Source organism: Vulpes vulpes, chromosome 7 (genome assembly GCF_048418805.1).
Source record: "Vulpes vulpes isolate BD-2025 chromosome 7, VulVul3, whole genome shotgun sequence".
Lineage (NCBI taxonomy): Eukaryota > Metazoa > Chordata > Mammalia > Carnivora > Canidae > Vulpes > Vulpes vulpes.
In genome coordinates, this window is record NC_132786.1 from 9,301,043 (window position 1) to 9,316,866 (window position 15,824).

At 44.9% G+C, this 15,824-nt stretch overlaps 1 protein-coding gene across 3 annotated transcripts in view; it reads right to left on the reverse strand.

Annotated features, from left to right (window-relative positions):
- TBXAS1 (thromboxane A synthase 1) overlaps positions 1-15,824 on the reverse strand; it is a 162,707-nt gene that overhangs the window by 59,859 nt on the left and 87,024 nt on the right. For all 3 annotated transcript variants that reach the window (XM_025982180.2, XM_025982179.2, XM_072762894.1), the window contains one exon: positions 13,057-13,173. In XM_025982180.2, coding sequence (XP_025837965.2) covers positions 13,057-13,173 — 117 coding nt within the window. The remainder of the gene's footprint in view (positions 1-13,056; positions 13,174-15,824) is intronic.

The window sequence follows — 15,824 nt, forward strand, 5'->3', positions numbered from 1 at the left end:
CACCCACACCCTCGATGGAGAGACAGCAGAGCAGCGGAGAGTCTCCTTTGTTGCCAAGACTCCTTGGAAGAAGTATCTGGAGAGGAACATTCTGGGGAAAAAGGATTTTCTGCTCATCAAGCTTCAAGGGCTTAGAGCACTAGAGTGCTTGTGCTCAGTGTGGGTGGGCCAAGGGGTACACTCATGCATTCAAATCTCATCTCCTACAACACTGGCTATTCCTGCTTTTTCCATCTGAAATTTGGTGAGTGTGCCTTTTAAGCCTTCATTCGGTCCATCCAGCAACACGTATACAGGAGCAGACACAGAGCCCGTGGCCCTCTGCTGGTCTGCTACTTTAGGTAGCCCCAGAATTGGCCAGCCGTCACTGATTCTGGCTCTTTGGCCGGCTGTGCATGAACCTAAGTTCACGAACCGAAGTGCAGCCAGGCAGCAACTGCTCAATAAGTTGGCTGGGGAAGAATTTGTCAAATGATTTGCTGGGATAGAAATGTAATTGACCTCATATGCCTACCCTGACGTCCACTCAGAACAGGGATGAGAATGGCTATCCTGATTTATTCCTGGGAACTCTGGGTGGGCTCTTCATGACAACCGCATTCTCTTCTAAATGCTCACACACTGTCAATTTAAAAATCCATCAGGACAAAAGTGCGTGTAAATGGGTCACTTTTAATGGCCTCTGGGCCACTGCTCTCGAAAAATCTTAGCCTGCCTTCGTGTTTGGAGAATTCTACTACTTCATCCATATTTCTGTGATTGCCTTCCCGGGCTATATTCTTCCATTATTTTAATAAGCTTAGTGGTACAAGTGAACTTATAAAATATTTTGTCAATATATTGACAATGATGGCTTCTGGAGTTCTTTTTGTCCTCATTATTGGAGGGATGGCCCTGTATGAATTACGCCAAAACTCCGAGGAATACGCCACTCTGGGACAGGAGGAAGGAGAGGGCTGTCACCCCGCCCGGGGTCAGTCAGAGGGTTTTGAAGTAGAAGCAGCCATGGCTAGCACCCAGCTCTAACATTAGATACCTGGATGCCCCGGGGCCTTTTAGCCTCTGAACGTTCCAGGAGTATTGCTTACCTAGAAATAAACTCTGGCTTCAGAAAAAAAAAAAAAAAAAAAAAGGAAGCTTACAGCTCCTTAATGGAACAAAAATGGTATGCAACATAAAATTGGATTTACACTGAACTCTTCAGAAGCATGCCTCGTGTAGAAGGGGTCCACCCGTGCTGAATCCAATCGTATGCTGGACAGTGCAATGGGGGGCTGGACCCACCACCCACCATTGGTTGCTCTATATGCTTGTAACTAGAATGCTTTGCGGCTGACTGGCATGATTGTAATTTTCCACCACGCTCTGCCTGCTGTCTGTTGCACTGAATGGGTAATGACATTTTTATTTGGGTTAATGTGATATGAGATGGGGCATGTAATATGAAAAATGTTTTAAGAAGCAATGCAGAGAAGATATTATAAGACGGTGGAGCATGCTCTGTATGTTGGCCAATAGGCATCGTTTCAGGCTTTCTTCCTTGCATTATACACAAGTAGTTATGGAATATTCACTCTCACACGAGTTGCATACAAACAAAAGCTCTCTTTGATGGGCTTGCAATCATTTTTATACAATCCACAAGCCCAGCAGTTATTCCCCTAGATTCGCAGACAAGCAGGCATAGGTGGCTTGTGCAAACACACAAGCACAGATGAACACACAATACTATCGTCAGATCTTAATAAAAGATTCTCATTTGATGGTTACATTTCATCTTTGTAGGATAATGAGAAATTTTTATTTTTGTTTTTTCCCACATTTTTCATAAGGCACATATGTGATACTTATCAGATAAAATATTAATGTTATTAGCTTTTAAAAGAATGATTTCTTCTTGGGAATGACAGTCTAGCAGCCAAGCCCAGGGAGAAAGGTTCCCATTTTGCTTCTCTCACCTCTCACATTGATTGGCTTTATTCTAGATGGTGCTGAGTGTATGGTGTTCAGCCATTTGGTAACTAGCAGTCACCATCAAGGGTAAAGTACCCTCCTCAGCCTGGGAAAGAAATTCTTCAAGGAAGGAAGTCCTTGCTTAGCTGGAGTTGGCTGTATTACTAAATTGCCCAGTTGAAAAAAATGGATTTTTTTTAAGACTATGTCTAAGGAATTCTGAGTCAAGGTATAGACAGGGGACAATAGAGTTAATTTTACAAGGTGGAAGAGCTTTCTGAGTGGTCAAAAGAGACAGCTCATAGGGAAATGACAAAGAAGGGCTAAGGATTTCTCCTGCTCATAGGCTTTCTTCTCTTTTTTTTAGGTGATTCACAGAATTTCATCAGTGGAGTTTCTTTCTCTGAGACTAAGATGCTGACCTTGTTAAGTACACTTGACCCTGGGAGAGCAAATCCTCAAAGCCACTGCCAGTTATTAGATTTCCTCTCCTTGGTAGTTTTTAGTTGTGCGACCTTGGTTGGGGGAATTGCTCAACTTTAGTGAGTCTATTTCTTCATCCACAAAATGGGAATAATGAGATCTTCTTTGAAGAGTTGTGACAGTGATTAGAAATATGTAAAAGGCTTGGCACTAGAAGGCATGACAGCTGTCCTCTGGAGGACCCCTGGTTTGGATGCTTGGCACCATTTCCTCTCCTCTTATTCCTTAGAGACAAGGCCCCATTGGATCCACCTGTTCTTGCCTCACCATGTTATCATTAGTTCCTTGTCTCTGTCTCTTCATCTTTATCTCCCTGCCAATTACTCTAATTCAGGCTTTGCCACCTGTCTGTCACCTGGAACGTGGCTATCATCCTGCTTCTTGAGAACAAAGCAGCATAAGTAACGTTGTAATCTCAATACTTTGTATAGTGTCTAACACATAGATGGACTAAAAAAGTTTTCTTTTTTATATAGATTTTTAGAAAGACTTTATTTCAGAGAGAGAGAGAGAAAGAGAGAGATAGAGCACAGGCAGTGGGGAAGGGTAGAGGGAGAATCAGGTTCCCTACTGAGCAGGGAGTCTGATGTGAGACTCGATCCCAGGGCTCCAGGACCATAGCCTGAGGTGAAGGCAGATGCTAAACCATCTGAGCCACCCAGGACCCTTAAAAAATAGTTTTCAAAGAGATTCATAGCCTCCTTTCTTTTCACTTTTCAATCCAGTCTGTACTTAGTCACCAGACCGGTCTAATGAAAGTACTTGTTATCTAAGTATCCATCCCCATTGACTGAAGGACGTAGAACAAGCTTGTTATCCTACCTTCTAAAGCTCACTAAGAATTGAATCCTGCCAATAACCATAAGCTTAGCAGATCTTCCCCTAGTCAAGCCTTCAGATGAGATCATAGCCCAGGCCAACAGCTTGACTACTGCACGCAGAGGCCCACAGAAACCATGAGCTAATAAAGTTTTACTGTTTTAAGCTGCTAAATTTTAGGGTAATTTGTTACACAGCAATTGATAACTAATACATTTGCCATGTCACCTTCTTGTGGCAACTCTTGTAAGTTGTCATACATTACTAAAGTTTTCGATATTTGTTCTATCAGGAATGAGCTTAGTGCAACATATTCCGTTGTGTCTCTAGAACTATCTAGGTGCTGACAGATTGAATGTTCCTTGAGGGCTTTGACATAGAAGGAACATGGGTTGACCGAAGAGCTCTTTCTATTTTAGCATGAATGTGGTGCAGTTTGCAGGGAGCTGGCTCTGTGCGAAAGACCTGGTACTCATGCTTGTTCTACCTCTTAGTTTAGGCAAGTCATTTGAATCTCTCTGAACTGGGATCCTCACCCTCAAACAAGGGGCTAATTGCAGTGCACTATAAAGTCCCTTTCCATTCTAGGATTTGAGTGAGGTCACTAAGCATCAGATTGAGTTACTTAAGAACCATGGAAAGAGCAGGCAACTTCCCAGTTTGGCGCAGTAAAGGATTGAATCCATGAGCCTCTCTATTTGCTCCAACACATTCCATCCGTGGTAAGAAACTCAATTTGTATCTCTTTGATGCATTGACTTCAGAATTACATAAAGACCTAAATCTGGTTATTTTTGTGTTTCAAAAACTTAGTAAAAGTGAGAATTAGAAATTCAGATCCTCTGACTCCTGTTGTTCTCTCTTCCAAAATCAGAATCCACATTCTCTTTGTTCCTCAGTCAATTTACTTCTAGGTTATAATTTCACTTAATGCATGATGCCATGAACTTGGAAAACAAAACAAATAAACACCATTAAGCCTCTGGGACCCCTGAAACTTTGGATAACAGAGTTAGCCCGGGTGCTAGAGATAACACATTTCCTGATTAGGGAGAGAGAAGGAAAGGACCCCTTCTTCATTATCTTCTACTTCTAAACCGAGATGCTCCCCCCCCCCCCTTCAATGGTGTGTAGGCGGGCTGACTCATTGGTCTAGTATAAAGGAGATTCAGGAAAGAGCCTGAGCAGAGGGTACCACCCTGAGATAAAAATATGGCCCCTGGGAGTTGACCCCCTGAGGCCATGGAAAGTGGAGACTCCAGAGGTACAGGTATGACTTGCAACTGTCCTCACCTCCTCCTTCAGTGTCTGTCGCACGGGTCTAGAGGAAGTGTCACATCCTGCAGGCTGAAAGGCTGAAACTCCTCTCCTTACTCCCTCACTTTCAAGTACTTCATAGCTCCTCGCCCTCCAGTGAAGCTTGCACAAAACACTCCCCCTAGCACAGAACCCTCTGTGCCTCAACCTACTTTTCCAGTTTTCTCTCGCTAATCCGTTACATGTACTCTGTGTTCCAGCCAATTTGTACTCCTCTATTCCCTGAACACATCCTGTACTTTTTGTCCAGATGCCTTTGTTCTTGTAGCTCTTTCCACTTGCAATGTACCTTCTCCCTCTGTCAAAACCCAGTAAAATCTTCAGGACTCACTTCCAGTGCTATCCCCTGCCCGCCCCCTCCCCCCCCAAAGTGGCTTCTTATGCTCGAAAAAGGACGTCAATTCTGTCACTGTTTTCCACTACTTAGTAATAATGTAGGAATTTATGTACTTTGTTACCCTTCTACATTATAAACCCTTTATAGACAGGAACTAATAAATCTTCATTGCATTTTACAAATTTAATGTTTCATTCTATTTGGCATTCTTAGACCTGCGGGCAATGTTGTTTTGGAACTGATGTCAGAGGGGGATTTTCTGAATAAATAAGAGTCAGCTAATGGGGGTGGGAGATGGCATTTAAGCATATTGTTGACTTTAAAAAAATTAGTACCTTAAAGTGCTTTAAACTGGTGGCTAACAAATATAAAATTAATATCAGTTAACCAAACTTACTACCTCCTTCTGCCACCGAGATATTAAACACATCCATGACTTATTTTTATGCAGAATTTCCTGCTGATAAGTATCAGCTCTAGCCATCTAGGTGAATAATCAAGTGTCATTTCTAATAAGTCAGTGGCTCCTGTCAAGAGTTGTGACCAATTAGAACTCATTCCGATGAGGAGGTGGCTGCTGGTGTTGCCAAGCAACAGCCAAGCTGGGAGGCACATTTAGATGCTCGTTTAGATTTAACCAGTGGCAAGTCAGAGTGACATTATGATTCTGGCAAAAGGAAAGCCAAATTATAACCCAGGATGGGGTACCCGTGATGAGGAGTGTGTTTTCTTTTAAATGCAAATGGAAAAGGAACATTTTAACCAGAATTTAAACAGTCCATCATTATACTGATTTTAATTAGGAGATTAGGTGTCAGTGGAATACAACTGTGTCGAAGGATAATGGTCTCTTGCTGCTAGATAAATACCCAGACATTCTGGAAAATGGGCAACTGGTCAGGCAGAGACAATGTATTTTTGGACTCCAAAGTATTTATTACCACAGCCACACTTGGTTATAATGACTTTCATTTTTATTGTTTGGAAGGATTAAGAAATAAAAGCAAATATTAAAAATAGACTGCTGGAGGCTCAGGCCGCCGAGAGAAAGCTGCTTGCTGCAACATTACTGGGAGAGTGGGTTCTGTTCTAGAAGCCCTTGTGCACGATCGTCTGAAGCGTGTACGCTGAAAATTTAAAGGCCAAGCCAAACCATGATGAAGACTGTAATCCTGTGAAGACTTTTGCACTGAAATGATCGCAGCTATGCGTTTACTCATAAGCTGGCTATATCAACTTAAATTTTTAAAAATTGTAGTCATTCTGGAGTAATATGTCTTCTCCAAGGCAGGAAAGGCCTAGAGGGAATAATAACCACATCTGCCTCCGCCTTTAAGATTCATACATTATTGACTGTGCCTTCCTGACAGGAAACATCTGGATGAAAGTGAAAAATTAGGCAGAGAGCTGGATTCTCAGCAACTGTGAGAGATACCAGCCTTCCCTGTCGGTCTGGCTTGTCTTTAACTGAGTCCCTGTGCACACAGATAGGATTGGCTCGTTTCCTGTTGAGTGACACACCCAGGCTCTCATGTATGAAGCTGCCGGCTGTCCAGTATCTGCTCAGCGGGTCACCGTCAGCTTATTTTGTGGGCGAATGAGGAAACATTCGTCACTTCTACAGTGCTTTGAGGACTGAGAAGACATGAGCCACCATACTGGGGCGGATCCATGGTCCATCCATTCTGGAGCCTGGTCTCTGCTAGAGGCACTTACAAATGGCATCCTCTATGGACCTTACCACCAAAGTCACAGTGTCCCATGGCCTCATTTCTCCCAGGAGCCAGTCTGGACATTAACCACCCATGTTTTCACCTTTCAACTTATCTGAGCCCAGAACAAACGATGTTAAACAGATTTCTTCACTGCAGACTCTCCCAACTCATTAACATGCGAAGGTACATAACAAGGGCCACCCAGGTGCCCCAGTTGGTTTAGTGTCTGACAGCTCAGGTCCTGATCTCAGGGTCCTGGGATTGAGCCTCAAGTCAGTCTTGCTGCTCAGTGGGGAGTCTGCTTGGCCCTTTCTCTCTGCCCCTCTGCTCATGCGCACTCTCTCCCTCTCTCTTGCTCTCTCTCAAATAAATTAAAAAAAGAAGATGGTTGGCAATATTTTATGGAACTGTATGACCATGGGCCCTTTTCAGTCCTCAACAATTTCAAATCCTTTTCCTTGGTAGTAGTTCATAGCTTGAAAGTTCATTATCATATAAGTATAGTTTTGATGCTTTTCTCTTAAAGGTATTATTTTATTCTTGGTTACACTGAAAGTTAGCTGCCACTTTTGTGCTGACTTACACAATCTTAGAAGAGTCTTAGAAGCTTATTCTAATTGATTTAATATTTGTAAAATCAGAAGAGCTTACAGGAATGTGTAGATTTCACATTATGCCCCCTCTTTCAGATGAATTATAAAATTTAAAAATAAAATTAGAGCTAACCTGGGTCTCCTGGGAATCTCCATTATTTATATTTTTCCCTCAGAGAAGAATTAATTTAGCCCCAGTTTTATTTCGTAAAATTAAATCTATTTACTTTCTGGCCCATAATAAAGTTTTACATAACCCCAGGGCTGCTCATTAATAGTCTTTGGTAGAGAATCTAGTACAAGACACTAAAAATTTCAAAAAATCCACTGGTTGCCCTTTTTAAAAAATTAATCTTTTAGGGGACAGAGCAAGAACTCTGGCAGGTCAACTGAGCAAAATGTTCCCTAATAAAAAAAAAAAAAATCCATTGTTTTCCCAGCAGTGCTCAGCAATCCTGTAATATAAGCCTCAATAGCTTGGCTGTCACTCGACTATGATTTCTGTGGCCTCTTTTTCTGGAATCAGGAGCGCAGCAACCAAATTTTCACCAGTGCCTTATCTTTCTATGTTGTCCCTAACCTGAAGCCAAAAACCGCTTTTATTTTAAATAAAAATACGACTTTGTGATTTAATGCTGATTTTAAAGTAATCTCTGAGCATTGCTGACCTAGGCTACCTCATCAGAGACCCCTCGTGTATTCATCCAAACACCAGGTCGAGGTCGACCTGCTGACCTAGGCTACCTAACAGGCACATGGATCAAGACTGTGCTATCTGGGCCCTTTGAATATTAATGACGCTTCCAGACACAGGTAGTAGAGGGCATAGATTGCCAAGGTGCCAACGGAAACAAGCTGCACAATTCCAAGGGAAAACAAATCTTTGTTTCAAGAATGAATTCTGAAGTTTGATGCTAAAAGTCCCCAAGCTACTTATGAATTCAGCAAGGAATGGAGATATTGGTATTCCAAAGCTATTTCGGGGAAAATGGACTCAGGTGTCCGTGACCAAGTGGAGAGCAGGCTTAGGTCAGTTGTCTGAGCTCCTCTTGTCATCTCTCCCTCCTCCACCCTATGTCCTGTGTGCCTCACTCTCCTCTCTGTCTTTGGGACCTGCTTTTTCTATTTCTGCACGTATATACCTGTGACTCTCCAGAGAGAAAGCCAATGATTTGCCTCATCCCCTTATTTAGTTTTTCCTTGATAAAGCTATTCCCTTTTATTTTTCCTTTGTCTTAGTCTTAACATATATCCTTCAGTAGAAAGCTTCCTGGCTCTTTGATTCTTCATCCATCCATCCATCCATCCATTCATCCAGCAAATCACTATCGAGTGCGCATTATGTGCCTAGTGCTATGCAGTTAATGACAGAGAAAAGAGGGGTAGAGTCAATGGGCTGTTAGCTGGCAGTAGTGCTACAGAGAAAAATAAAGCAGGGAAGGGGTCTGGGGAAGCCTTGGGTCTGAGATGGTCAGGCAAGGGACCAAGAGGAAGACTCATGCCAGTGCTTTCCACTCTGGCTCTTATCAGAATTACAGCAGAGAACTTGTAAAACATACAGGTTCTCAGGCACCGTTAGAAATTCTCATTCTGTAGGTCCTAGAGTGGCTAGAATTATGTATTTTAGCAAGGATTCTAGGTGATTCTGGTGCAGCCCTTGGTCACATGGGGTTCCAGAACTAGTGATATAGAGAGCAAAAGCCAATGGAAGGTTAAAGTTCAAAGAAGCATCCAGAAACCTAGAGGGTCACTTAGGCTGTTGGAGGAGGAGGCAATCAGGGGCACTAAGGCCTGAACGCTGCCCTCCCTTCCTCCTCCCCTCCACCCATCTTCCACAGGATAGAAGCTACCCCCTGGTGACATCCTCCATCCTCCCTACACTTTAGCGTAGACTGATGCTCCATGCTCAGAATCCCAAACCTTGCTCTTCAGATTCCAAGGGGAGCTGCCTTTAGAATTAGGAAAACTGTTTTCTCTCCCAAGAAAGCTTAGCTTCTAAAACCACTGTCTCAGTAGGGCTCGAGAAAGCCTGGTGTGCATGCAGGTCAAACCTGAGCCCTGACCTCCTTGTTCTGGAAGGCATCCCCTGCGTACTTCTAAAGCAACACGCACCACTGATTCAGTGCAGGAAGGAAAATCACAGGCAACATGATTTGTGGAGCACAACACACACAGACATGCTTTAATATTTGAAAATATTATTTTTTGCACAATTCTTTTATGGCGGTGCTCCTTTCTACCTAAGCAGCATTTAACACCTCTGGCTGCTCCTTCATCCTTGAAATGCATCCCTTCCTCACTTTCTGGATTTCTTTTGCAGGCTGATCTTCCTGAGTCTTACTCGTAGGTCTTTCCTCCACCCTTCTCTTGAATATGGCTCTCGCCACCACCCTCTTCTCTTCCTACACAACACACACTCTGGGTGTGACCTCGCCTATTTCTGTGTTTTTGATGACCATCTTTCCTGCTTTTCTCTCCCAAGCTCCAGATCTGCTGTCAACTACTTGCTGATGCATCTATTTAGATAACCCCCCTCCACCAAGAACCTTAACTCACCCAGTCTAAATGCCCCAGAGGCAGGAAGAAAGGTGACTATTGCTTCCACTGGAGTGGCATCCTTTCTAATAGAAACCCAAGAACTTAAAGTTAACTGTGTTGAGCAGAAAGATTTTCTTTCTTTTTTTTTTTAAAGATTTTATTTATTTATTCATGACACAGAGAGAGACACATACACACAGACAGAGGGAGAAGCAGACTCCCTGTAGGAAGCCCATTGCAAGACTTAATCCCAGGACCCCAGGGTCATGACCTGAGCCAAAGGCAGATGCTCAACCGCTGAGCCACCTAGGCATCCCAGGAAGATTTTCAATAGAGCTAAGTTTACCCATGGTTTATGTTAAGTAATGGGACAGAACTGAAGCAAAACCCAGGGAATCTGGTGTGTGACATTTCTTCTCCCTCCCCATGCCCTCCCCTCTACCCTGCCTCCCTCCTGCCATCTACAACCTCGCCCTTTCCCCTAGGTACCTTTCTGCACTAAACCACTTGAAGGAACTCTATTTTCTGCAAACCAGAGGAGAAAATGCTTTGGATCCCAGGGACACTGAATTTGTTTGGGAAACAACATCATATCAATTTCCCGAGTACACCCTATAAGGTGCTAAAGAAATCTAGACCTTGAAAAAAGATCCAGATTTATTTATTTTTCCCAAAGAAACGTAGCTCAAATCTGTCGAGAAAGCTTTTTTCCCCTTTCTTGCTTACTTTAGAAAAGAATCAGACACCCTTTACCAATTTCTTTTTAACAAGTGATCAGATTCTGCATCTGTAGCGCTGCCAAGTCACTGTTTACTCACGAACAGTGAAATTTGATGCAACATGTTTGAGCGAGTGATGTCAACCCATGGTTCACCCACTTCTCTTCCCCTCCCGGGAAGGGAAGGTTCTGGTTAACCTTGTTTGGGTGGTCAAAATGCGGTTTTGCAGTTTTTCTTTTCTTTCTTTCTTTTTTTTTTTTTTTTTAAGATTTTATTTGTTTATCCATGAGAGACACAAAGAGAGAGAGGCAGAGATACAGGCAGAGGGAGAAGCAGGCTCCATGCAGGTAGCCCGATGTGGGACTCGATTCTGGGACTCCAGGATCACACCCTGGGCTGAAGGCAGATGCTCTACCGCTGAGCTACCTGGGCTGCCCCTTTGCAGGTTTTCAAGAAGCAGGTCCTTCCTTGAAATAAATCCTCACCTGCAGTCTCAGTGTGTAACAGCGGAGCATGGGGCAGGGCGCATTGCTCCGGCTGAAGCCAGACTTCCCCTCCTTGTGTTTCCTTGAGGGGAGCTTCCACGAGGGGTGGCTCCCAGTGCTGGCTTTACATTAGAATCACCCAGGGAGCCACAAAACCCCTCCAACCTGGGCTGCATTCCAAACCAGACCGATTTCATCAGGACTTCTAGATGCAGGATCCAGACAGCAGTGGTTTTCAAAGCTCCCAGGTGATTCCCATGTGTACCTGCTGCTGAGCAGGGGCTGGGTCTCCTGATCAGAGGGGGGCCTCCCTGATGAGACTGCGGCCCGGAGGCGGGAACTGAGCATTCGTGGGGAGCCCCACGCGCGTCTGGGCCCGTTCTCGAACATGCCTTGCCGCCCTCCTGCCAGTAAGGCTGCAGTGTTCCATTCTGGGTGAAGCATTAGCAGGCCCGCAGGAGCAGACCGCAGAGCTACATTTTTCCAAGGGCTTTACCGGTAAGAATGGAAAAATCTGTGTTTCCTCTGTGTGAAACGCATTTCCAAAACTTAGTTGGTTCCAAACTTCGGCAGAAAAGACAGAAGTGTTGCTTCTGATCCCCCTGGGTTTCCACAGAGGCTCCGTTTGCTCCCTGTTCCTTCCCCCTGCCCTCCAGACAGCCCCTGGGACCATCCTAAGGAGCCTTAGAACAACGTTGGAAAATTACATGGAGGTAAGAGAAGTGGGCAAACGAGGCTAAGCACATTCCGGAGCTGGATTCGAATGTTGGTGGTGCCACTTACAAGCTGTGTGACACGGAGCATGTTACTTAATCTCTCTGTGCCTCAGTTTCCTTATATGTGAAATGAGAGTGATCATAAGAGCATTTACCTCACAGGGATGTGCTAGAGATTAAGTGTGTTAAGGTATTTAGGAAGCCCTTGGAGAGGTGCCTGGCACAGATATGAGCTTGGTGAGTTTTAGCTGGTGCTTAAGCTGAGCTCACCCTCTGCCCTCAAACACTGAAGGCTGTGTGGAGACACAAACCCAAACCTCGCTGAACATGGGCAGGATCCCTGGTTTCTGAGTGAGTTTGATTGGATGGGATTAATTATGAGGTCTGGGACCTCTCCTCTTCTGGGGGACGTCAGAAGATCTATAGGAATTACCCAGGACTGGATGGGTGAACATCTTGGGTTGAAGAGTAGCTTTCATTTATTGACCTGAAGACAGGCCGCTCTGAGCCCAGGCTTTCTGATGGATGGCTCTGGAAGGACACTTGCTCTGGAATTGCACAGGTACTTGGGACTCTGACTGAGATACTTCCCATCAGAAGGGCTCAAGTGCTCGGTCCCAAGTTCTTGCAGAATTGAGAGCAGACACCAAAGCCAGACCAGCAGCTGGTGAAGAACTTGGCCAAGAGGCAGGCCAGACGGCCCAAAGAAGAGGGCGGGTCTCTGGGTGGGGAGCAGAGGGGGCCCAGGGTTTTAAAGAGCTGGCAGTGTGTTGTGCTCCTGTCCCACTGACTTGGGCTCTATGGTGACCCTGGGCATGCCTGTGTCCCCCCACTTCACCCCTCCCCCATGACCCACGGCCATCCCCTCCCTACTTCAGACTGGATTCACAGCTCACCCTTGTTTCAAGCTGTACCCCGGTTCCTCGCTCTGTAAAAGATGCTTCACCCTTCAGATGCATCCACATCACCTGGGGGTTTGTTCAGAATAAAGAATCTCGGGCCCCACCCCAGACCTGCTGAATCACAATCTGCATTTTATCAAGACCCCCAGGTGATCCATCAGACCTGGAAGTATGAGAGGTACTGCTCCGGTTTTCTCCTGGGCAGAGTCTTGGGAAGTGTCCCCACAGATGTGCCCTAAGTGCTTGTAGACTCACAGTTGCTTCCTGGCAACTGGAGGTGTGGGGGGCTGGAGAAGTGGGACACACTCCATCCAATACGGCACCCTGGCTTTTTGGCGTCATAGGGGGAGGTTCAAAGGCCCCTGTGCATGGGCCATTTCAATGTGCCAGGCAGACAAGTGATGCCATGTGAACCTGCTCCCCATCGCGCTCTGGAGGGAGGGAGCCGTCCATGTGAGTCTGCATTCCCTCTGCCTTACCTCGTTCAGCTTCTCGGGACTGAAAGCCGAAGTCAGGACACTTCTGACCTCTTCCCATCTTTTGTCGCGTAAAAACAGGACACTGTCCATTACCGGTTTGGACTCCAAGCCCGACACCTGAGAGAAACAAGCAGAGGATTAGGACACAAGGGAGCCAAAGCCACCTTGGTGATGATTCGGGTCTATGATAAACACTCTGGTTAAAGTCCACCAATGATCAACGAATTAGCTTGCTCTTGCAAAGATGCAGAGGGAGCCTGCAAAGGCTCGTAGGTAGTGATCTGGAGATTCATGGCCGAGGGCCTGGTGGCAGCAGGTGGGTAGGCCCTGCTGACCCAGTTCCACCCAGTTCCACCAGTTACAATGTGGTCATCACTGTACAATGAACTCGGTGGCCTCTGTGTGTTCTGCAGTCCCCCTGCTGGGCCAGGGTTCCCCAAGGACCAAACAGCAGGCTTCATGCAGATGGGCTCATCTATACTGGCATTGAGTTTCATGTCTGAACTTTGTGGCGAGGGGTTTTGTGTGGCTGGGTTGGTTAGGTTGGGCCGGGAGATGACAGACTGGGCCTTTGGTGACGTGTGTGTGTGGGGAGAGAACATGGGCAGTGTAGGAGGAGGGAAAGGGAAAAACAAAAAGAGATCTTTCAGAAGTATGTCCCAATGGAACTGCTGCTTTTTTTTTTTTTTTAAGACTTTATTTATTTGACAGAGAGAGAAAGAGAGAGCGCATAAGCAGGGGGAGTGGCAGAGGGAGAGAAGCAGGCTTCCCGCTGAGCAGGGACCCCCCCCCAATGTGGGGCTCAATCCCAGGACCCCAGATCAGCTCTCAGGACCCCAGGATCATAACCTGAGTTGAAGGTAGATGCTTAAACCAACTGAGCCACTCAGGCACCCTTGAACAGATCTGCTTTGAAGAGAAATCCTGTCATTATGTTTCTGGGTTCTTCTATTCATTCATTTTCCTTATTCAGCAAACATTTGTTGTGTCTCATATGTGGAAGGAGTTGTCGACATAGTGTCGAATAAAGAAAACATAGCACTGGCCCTCACTGGATAGTCTATTGGGGATGCAGACAGTAACCCTCTAAACTAACAAGTACGCGCGTTTGGAGAGAGAAATAGAGCCAGATGAGAGGATGATAGGCCTAACCGGCCAGGAAGGCTGCTCTGAGGGGAGTTATTCAAGCCAAGTCTGAAAACATGCAAAGCATGACATCTCCTCTCCCTTCTTCCTAGGCTATTCTTTTCCATCTTGAAGCCAACTACTCTTACCAGGTCATCAAAACTGGGGTCCCACACCTGGTTGGAGTGCCCCCAGACTCACGGCTGTGGGGCACAGGAAGGCAGGGGGATTGAAAGGCCAGGCACTCTTTGGCACCTCGTGTGATGGACACTTTTGCTATTTCTTTTCACCGTTTCATAGTTGAAATATGAAGCCAGCTATCATAATTCAAAAGCCTGGTAAAAACTCGTGTTTAGAGGAAAATTATAATTTTCTGATAAAATATGAACATTCAAAATAAGCTATAAAACATAACTGCAAAGTATCCAGGGGGGATTTAATTATATATTAGAACGAAGTTGCTGAGATATTTTTTTCTGCAGAGAAATCCCTCTTCCTATTTAGAATGAAATGCTTTAGGGGTGCCATGGTCCCTATACAGAATCACACTTCTGTGGAATCTAGGGAACATAACCCATTTGTTTGGGTTCCAGAGTCAAAGGAGGAAATGGCACATTATGTAAATTTACATATTGGCAAACACCCAGCCCTGTGCCACGCAGCATGTAATAAAGCATTTCACTCCAAGGAGAGCTGGGTAGTGGTTTATGGGGTTCCGACAGAACAGAATATATTAGAGCTGAGAGTCATGGTTGATTGGATCTTGCATCTGTCCTTCAGACCTAAGGATTGGATCCATGAGATTTTTTTTTAATCTTGTTCCCAGAGGACAAATCTAGTCTTCCATGCAATATGTCAGCATCGTCCTCAAATATCTCCCTCATCAACCTGCCATGCCAACACGCTCCTCTCAGCCTACAACCGCCATTAAAATTCTCCATTTTGTGATGGGAAAATTCAGGGCATTGGTTAGAGTTGAATTTTTGTTTCTAGAGACGACTCTGTAAGAGGGAAGAGCAGATTTTTGAATGTTGTATCTGGAAAGAGAAGACTGGAAGATCAGAGAGTGGTACTTAGGATGCACCAAAAAAAAAACAAAAAACAAAAAACAAAAAACAAAAACACCTTACTGAATGCATATTATGTGAGAGAGAAAATTTGGGTTGTTTTAGTGACCCTGAGGGATGGAAGTGGGTTCCATAGTGAAAGCTTTGAGGAAAATTTCAGCTCACCTAAAGGAGAACTTCTGAACAGTCAAAAGTCAGAATTGTTCCAAGATAAAAATAACCTGCTTTGAGTAATGAGCCTCCATCACTGATGACTGTAAACCATTTTGGGGAAATTCTACATGAGAGGCTTGAGCGTCCAGGGGGGTTAGTCTAAATGACCCTTAACAACTCTTCCAACCCTGAGTCTTCATCTCCAGGGGACCACTGCAGGCTTGTTTGTCTGTCTTCATATATATGTTTTTCAATTGTGGCCAAATACACATAATGTAAAACTTACCATCATAATCACATGTAAGCATACAGTTCTGCAACATTAAGTACATTCACACCGTGCAACCATTTCCACCATCTATCCACAGATGCTTTTCATCTTGCACAACTGAAATTCTGTGCCTAGCAAACACTAACTCCCCA